The sequence below is a fragment of the Nicotiana tomentosiformis genome, chromosome 2 (genome assembly GCF_000390325.3).
Source record: "Nicotiana tomentosiformis chromosome 2, ASM39032v3, whole genome shotgun sequence".
NCBI lineage: Eukaryota > Viridiplantae > Streptophyta > Magnoliopsida > Solanales > Solanaceae > Nicotiana > Nicotiana tomentosiformis.
In genome coordinates, this window is record NC_090813.1 from 10,357,921 (window position 1) to 10,366,060 (window position 8,140).

General features: G+C 33.9%; 1 protein-coding gene across 1 annotated transcript; it reads left to right on the forward strand.

The window, feature by feature from the left end:
* Window positions 1–4,024: 4,024 nt before the first annotated feature.
* Window positions 4,025–6,212, forward strand: LOC104111977 (WAT1-related protein At5g07050-like). Its single transcript, XM_070194963.1, has 7 exons — window positions 4,025–4,362; window positions 4,457–4,519; window positions 4,623–4,739; window positions 4,825–5,083; window positions 5,206–5,364; window positions 5,457–5,608; window positions 5,683–6,212. Exons 1-7 carry the CDS (start codon window positions 4,157–4,159, stop codon window positions 5,960–5,962), a joined length of 1,236 nt encoding a protein of 411 aa, XP_070051064.1. The 5' UTR covers window positions 4,025–4,156; the 3' UTR covers window positions 5,963–6,212.
* Window positions 6,213–8,140: the final 1,928 nt, after the last annotated feature.

Sequence of the window (8,140 nt, forward strand, 5' to 3'; positions counted from 1 at the left end):
AATTCCTTGACCAAAAATCCTTCTATGCGTTCATGTCCCCCACGTCGCATTCGCGATGCCTCCAGGTCCTGATGCTTCGCGTTCGCGATCACTCGGCTGCGTTCGTGAAGGCTTAACACCTCTAGGCCCCCAACTCAACATCCTTCTACGCGTTCCCGACTCCCTATCGCGTTCGCGAAGGGAACCTCATCTTCGTCTCCATGTTCGCGACCCCTGTGTTGCGTTCGCGATGAACAAATTCTCAGCAGCTAAAAATCACTTTTCATGAACGCGTGAGACCTTTCGCGTTCGCAAAGAACAAAACCAGACACTATCACCATCAGTTGCAAAACAAGAAAAGATGATCCGAAACCACTCTGAATCACATCCAAGGCCCCCGGGACCCCGTCCTATCACACCAACAAGTCCCAATACCTTATCCAAACTTATCCAAAGATTCGAAACGCCACAAATAACATCAAACTCATGAATCTACGATCAAAATTCTTCTTTCAACTTTCAAATATTGAAACTTCGACGAACGCGTCCAAATCATACTTAAATATTCCGGAATGATGCCAAACTTTACATACAAGTCACAGATCACGATACGAACCCATTTCAAGGCTCGGAACTCCAAACGGACATCGATAACACCAAAGTCCACTTCAAATCAAACTTAGGAAATTCTAAACCTTTAAAATGTCAACTCTCCACAATAAGTGCTGAAATGCTCCTGGGCCACCCATACCTGACCCGAACATACACTCAAGTCTAAAATCATCATACGAATCTATTGGAACCTTCAAATTCTGATTCCGAGGTAGTTTACTCAAAAGTCAAACCTTGGTAAACTCTTTCAGCTTAAAGCTTCCGAACTTCCCGAAATTCAATTCCGACTACACGTACAAGTCAGAAAATATAAAATAAAGCTACTCAAGGCCTAAAATTGCCGAACGGCATGCTAGAGCTCAAAATGACCGATCGGTCATTACATTTTTCATACTTATGATTGTCGCTTTGTGAAACTTTGAGGCCTTTTCTTCTTTATTTCATGAAAGTTCACTGACTGCAAAATCAGATTTGTCTCCTCTTCCGCTGGCCATATCCATTGGAGTTGAAATGCCTGTTTTTTAAGGTCATATCGATCGATTCTAGGCTTTTGAAGGACCGTTAGTGGAATTGTTATCAATACTTATCATCATCATCATCTTGTTCAAAGAAAATCTTACAAATTGACATGATGTTAGTGATGAGAGTTCAAATCAATCCCCTTTCTTTGTGGAATTTTGTGATGATGCAGATGATCTCTTGATTCACGTTTTGTGGGCTAAGGGCATTTCACGCATGCAGAGTTGATGATATGATCTATTTGTGTATAAACAATTCTTATACTCTAACGGATGTAGATAACTTAAACTCATATTTATTTATTTCTCTATTTTTTGTAAAAAGAAAAAATAGAATCTGATTATGTGACTAGTGGATTTCAGCTATTCCATAAAATAAAAGGAATTAGAAAAGTGTAAATCACCATCACAACGTGCTATAGAATAATAAAATTCATTTATCCTTAACCAGATATTTCATATCGAGCTCTAAAATAGAGTCATCTTGGATAGAAAGCTCTAAACTCACATAATAGGCTTTTCGCTGAACGAATTTGGATTAGTGAGGCCAGGACACCGGATACTAGCTTGAAGAGAAAAAAATTCAAATTCGAAGGAGTCTAATACATAAGCACAAGGATAGTTAAAGTCAACTCATGAACATAAATCGCAAGTTAGGTGGTTTTGCTTAGAAAATGGGATGATTAACATAATCAAATTATAACTTAGTTTACAAATGTACAGTTGTTTTTTTCTGCAATAACTTCATCAGAAAAGTTGATTTGTATTAATCACGTTATAGTAGTAGAATCTCAAATTAGTGTAAACAAATATAAAAACCAGAAGAAAGAACAAGATGCACAGAAAAGGTGTAACCAACAAATGGATAAAACGAGAATATTAAATATATAGGAACTTAAAGAAAATCTTGAATTTCTAAATGGGGTTACTGTTTGGCGATAAATTGGAAATTTGTGACGCTATCTCAAAAGGAATAAAAATAAGGTAGGGATTCTCTGTATTCGTTGATATTCTAATCCCACTACCTATTTATTGCCATATTCATTTGGTATCGCAACTGCAATCAGTTCTTGTCTGTTGGGTGCAAAGGAATCCCAACCGCAAGGATTGTGGGAAGAGGTCTCGAGTTCGAATTTTAGGAATATAAATAAATAATGATCGGAAATCTTTTTTCTAATGGCCTTACGTAATACAAATTCGGAATGTGAATTAAAAAAAACTCAGTGACAAGTACTTCAGACTTAAGCGACATATATACGGTACAATATCAAGATATGGAATATTTGGCTTTTACTTTTATATTCTCTACATAAGAAATGCTATCCTGCCCAACAAAGAATCAATGTGTATGTTCATGTATGTTCTGACAAGGTGGGTTGCTCTAATAGTAAATACCCTTCACTTCCAATTAAGAGATTGTGAGTTCGAGTCACCCCAAGAGTAAGGTGGGGAGTTCTTGGAGGGAAGGATGCCGAGGGTCATTTGGAAACAGCCTCTCTATCCCAGGGTAGGGCTAAGGTCTGCGTATACACTACCCTCCCCAGATCCCACTAGTGGGATTATACTGGGTTGTTGTTGTTGTTGTTGTTGTATTAAAGTTAACGTCAATTTTAGTACAATCGGACGAACTAGTTATGTGATTTTAAACTACCCTAAGCAAATGAAAATGATTTTCCTAAGCTTGCATCAGCACATTATAATTTGATTCTTTAATTTACTATTTATAGTAACTCTAATATTCGCCCATTTCAACTCCGACGTATGACATTACTTTTCCGACGAATCACCGGCTCCGGGATGCTGCATTTCGGAGTGACGATAGACGAAGTTGGTCCCACATCAAAGGTGGACCCCACCACCAAAACCCCGGTTGGGTGTGGTATCAGCATAGCACTAAACTCGTCTTTCTATCACTAGAATGAAAGATGTAACAATAATGACAACGTTAACAATTATATATTCTCTATTCATTCCAATCTGTTTGGTAGCTTTCGCTTATAATGGTCAGTGTGACTAATTTTGTGATCAGGGCGGAGCTAGAGTTTAGGTAATTACAGTTTTGATCGAATCAATTGTTTTGATCCAAATTATGTATATATTATCTTAAAAAATTATTGAGTATGTACAAATTATTAATCCAAAACCTATTACTTAAAATGATTAAAATCTCAAACACATTAGCGTCAAATCCTAACCTCACAGATGTTTCAAGTAAATGGGACTAGAATAAATTAAAATAATTTTAAATTAAAATCTGTATACATAATAAACTACATAAAAGTACTAATATTATACTAAGATGAAGTTTCTCCTATCAAAATGATGCAAGAGAATACATTTTAAAATACATTTTAAGCGTGGGTTGCTCTAGTGGTGAGCACTATCCACTTTCAACCAAGAGGTTGTGAGTTCGAGTCACCCCAAGAGCAAGATGGGAAGTTCTTGGAGGGAGGGAGTCGATGGTTTATTGGAAACAGCCTCTCTATCCCATGATAGGGGCAAGATCTGTGTACACACTATCTTCCCTAAACCCCGCTAATGTGATTATACTTGGTTGTTGTTGTTGTTGTAATTAGTTTAAACTTTGCAAAACCAAAAATGTTTGGAGTGTAATGAGATAATGGAGTATGATAACATATTAACTAGATATATATACTTCAATACTTCAAATAAATCCATAAGCGGGCCCTACTTGCAATATTAAAATAAATCAGAATATTCAATTAGATTCAATAGCAATAGATAGTTAGCGCAAATTACACTCACGTGTGAGTGTGAGATTCTCACACGCTTCAAACTCTTACGTAATATATTCTATAAGCTTTTAAATTTATTCCTTCTATTCGGATATAATAGAGACGTCCTTTGTTGCCTTTTCTCATGTTGTCTATAAATATGTTGCATGTCTCACTTCTTTTCCTTAGGAAAAACACAAATCTCCTCTTATTAGAGTTTTTTCCTCGCTTTTCACTTGATCACTTCTTTAATCTCTTCTCTTAAAGACTTTAACATTCAGATAAAAGAATTACAAAAAAAAAAAAAAAAAAATGGAAGGAAAAGGAGAATGTGGTTGCAGCTTTTTTCAAAGGGCTAAGCCTTATATAGCCATGATTTCCTTGCAATTTGGCTATGCAGGAATGAATATTATTACAAAAGTTTCTCTTAATAGGGGAATGAGTCATTATGTTCTTGTTGTGTATAGACATGCTTTTGCTACTGCAGTTATTGCTCCCTTTGCTCTTATTCTTGAAAGGTAAATTACCCCACAAAAATAAGAAATTTTGAAGCTTTAGTTACAATTCTTGAAAGATCAGCAAAAGCAGATAAATCTTTAAATTTTTTGACAGAAAAATTAGGCCAAAGATGTCGCTCATGATGTTCTTGCAAATATTCGTATTGGGTCTTCTTGGGTGAGTCTCTTTTTCTATATATATCCTATAAGTATAACTTTATACTTTTTCCACAAATTGGAAAAGTGAAAAATTGTACTAATAATCATTTCAATTTAAACAGGCCGGTGATTGATCAAAATTTTTACTATGCTGGACTGAAATTCACATCCCCAACATTTTCATGTGCTATGAGCAACATGCTACCTGCTATGACATTTGTCATGGCAGTGATCTGCAGGTATACATATTTAATACTATATATTATTTTTCTTCTTTCTCTACTTCTTCAAGTTTTGGACTAATTTATAAAGGGTTAATTTTAGGATGGAGAAAGTTGACATAAAGAAAGTTAGATGCCAAGCAAAAGTGTTGGGAACAATAGTGACAGTAGCTGGAGCCATGTTAATGACATTGTACAAAGGCCATGTTGTTAACTTGTTATGGTCAAATCACATCAATTCTACTACTAATTCTAGTATCTCAGAAACTAGTGGAGCTACTAATTCTGATAAAGATTGGTTTAAAGGTTCCATTCTCCTAATTTTTGCAACTTTTGCTTGGGCTTCTTTCTTCATTCTTCAGGTGTGTAATAGTACACTTATACTTCCCTTTTTTTTTTCATTCTCTTTTCAAGAATATCCAAGAAAAAATCTTCTTTTTTGTTTTTGTTTTGTTTCCTAAATGGTGATGTAATATTTGTGCAGAATATCACAATGAGGAAATACACAGCTCCACTTTCTTTAACTGCACTTGTTTGCTTTATGGGAACCTTGCAATCTATAGCAGTCACATTTGTAATGGAGCACAAACCTTCTGTTTGGACTATTGGTTTTGACATGAATCTACTAGCTGCTGCCTATGCTGTAAGTTTAATTTCTTCTTTTCAATTTGGGTTATTGGTTTTGCCAAGATGATATATACGAAAATAATGATTAACAAATTATTTAATTTTCAGGGAATAGTATCATCAAGTATAGCATACTATGTACAAGGTCTTGTAATGGAGAAAAGAGGACCAGTTTTTGTGACTGCTTTTAGTCCTTTAATGATGATTATTGTTGCAATCATGGGCTCTTTTATTCTTGCTGAAAAAATCTATATTGGAGGGTAATTTCAAATCTTTTCTGGTTTTATTTTCATTTAGTAAACTGAATATTAATTATTTTCTCTTTTGGGTTCAGAATTCTTGGTGCAGTGCTCATAGTGGCAGGGCTATACTCAGTTCTGTGGGGAAAATACAAGGAGTATAAGGAGAAGGAAATTGAGGAGTCAATAATTCCTGAAGCAGTGAAGGGAGTAATTAAAGGAAACAATCAAGTGATGATTCTTGCAAATAATGAAGCAATTAATGATATAGAAATGCAAAAAACTGATGCAAACAAAATCCAAACTCCAGTAGTAGCCATCGGTATACCAATGCCACAGCCCCCCATGTTAGCTAGGGAAGAACCAAAAGCTTAATTTTTGGTTGATAAATTAGTAGCAAATTAAAAAAGAGCAGAAGAAAGAGAGGCATTTTTGCCTTTTACATTTAAATTTCTTTTTCCTGTTCTTCTTCTTCTTCCTTTTTTTTTGGGAGGTACTTTGAGTTTCTTTTTTTTTTTTTTTAAATCTTTTAGGTGCCTGGTAAATTGCAATCGCTCTAGCCTCTATGTAACTTTTGGTGTAAGCTAATACTATAAATATTTTTAAAGACCTTTTTCTTGGACAATATTGAAATAGCATGGCAATGTTCCTCTTTTGTACGTACCTCAATGATTATAAAAAAACTTTCATATGTGTTGCCAATTAACTTACTGACGTCCGATTCATATTCCACTCAGTTAGTGACTCCCTATGATTTTATTTCTAGGACTAGGACGATCATCTTATACTATAAGAATTTCTTCTTTTAGCAAGACCTTAACATGATTGCCTAGGCATTTCAATTATTCTAATACAAAAATAAATTTTTTTATTAAAATAAAGTTGGTAACTGGATAAGTATACGCTTATAACAAGTTCTTGTACTTTCAAAGCTTATAGCAGATTGATATACGAATAATTATATTGTCAGTGATGAAATCACCACTTATTTTAAGGGACTTTAATTTGTTCTGTATAATAATTAAGTTTTGTGGACTCAATAATTGTAAAGCCAACAGGATATAGTGGATGAGGTTTGGCATGGAGCTTTAAGCTTTTTACACGTTAGAGGTATATGTATAGTCTATATTCTTATTGTTAAGAAAATTGATCGAGATTTAGAGGAAGAGAAAGAAGAATTTACACTTTTCATTGACCTAAAGAAAGGAGCGAAATTTAAATTTAATATAATCGTCGTAAATAAATGGTATGTATAAAGAGAACACTAGTAGGAGACACAGAGAAATTTTCTATAACTTTGCATTTACTCCAAGGATCAACATTGAGTCCATATACACATGTTTACTAATTAGATCGTTTCCTATAATTAATCGTGAGTTTACACAGATCAAATACGTTTTTTCTTTTGCAGAAACTTTTTTATACGAAATATCTCTCCACAAAGTTGACCAAAGTTTAGATTTTCCCCTGGAAAATCAATAACTGAACAAATGAATTAACAACATGGCCAAACAACCAGATTAGGCTTGAGGATGTAGAATATTCCCAGATTAATATGCTTCTTTAGCTGATTCCTTGCGCATGATTCAACTTAGAGGGTGTTTGGCTAAGCTTATAAGCTGGTTTGCACTTTTCGGCTTATTTACGTATTTGGTAAAGTTAAAAGTGCTTATAAGTCAAGTGTTTATAAGCCAAAATTAAGCCAAAATTCATAAGCTGGTCACCCCTAACTAATAATTTTTTGGCTTATAAGCACTTTAAGTTTTGACCAAAATTTTTACTATTTTATCCCTAAAATATTTCTTTTTTAAAAAAAACTCACGTATCCCTACGTCAAATCTATTTCTTCACAGCAAATCTATTTCCTCACGTATTGATTCAAACCTAAACCTCTGCCTCTTCAAGTCTGCACTTCTTACTAATATTTGAGGTAAGCAAATTTTCTATTTCTTTGCATAATTGTATTTATGTAAACACTAGTGTCCTCCATAATGAATCCCATAGTTATGCATTAGGTCTTCAATTATCTTGTTGCAGTATTATTCTGATAACAAACTAAAATTGAAGACTATATTTTGAATTACAAATCTTATTGCAAGATTATAGGAACTCTGGCCTACATATTTAAACCTCTTTTCAGTTCAAACTATGTTCATTAAATGCTTATCATAAAAATTATCTTATCTAATCACAGTTATATTTAAAATAAAATGACAAATAGAATATTTTGTATTTGAATCGATCTCGAATCTAAAATTTTGAAGAAATTACACTCTTATAAGTATAAACAGTTCTAAGGTTATTTAAGTCATTTTAACAGAAAAATAACTTATCAAGACTTTTTATCAAACACTTCGGCAGCTTATTATCAATTCCAACACTTGTATCCAAACACGTAACTGCTGATTTATTAAATCAGATTCAACACTTAAAAGTGCTTTTCAGCACCTAATGCTTATCAGGTACTTCAAATCAGCTAATTCAAACGAGCTCATAATCTGATCGAGAATTTAAAAAGTAAAATGTCCCTTATTCTCCCAACCTTCATTTCTA

Coding starts and splice junctions, on each gene's coding strand:
- LOC104111977 (XM_070194963.1), top strand. CDS start 4,157: ATGGAAGGAAAAGGAGAATGTGGTTGCAGCTTTTTTCAAAGGGCTAAG. Junction 4,363..4,456: donor TTTGCTCTTATTCTTGAAAG/GTAAATTACCCC, acceptor ATTTTTTGACAG/AAAAATTAGGCCAAAGATGT. Junction 5,609..5,682: donor GAAAAAATCTATATTGGAGG/GTAATTTCAAAT, acceptor TTTTGGGTTCAG/AATTCTTGGTGCAGTGCTCA.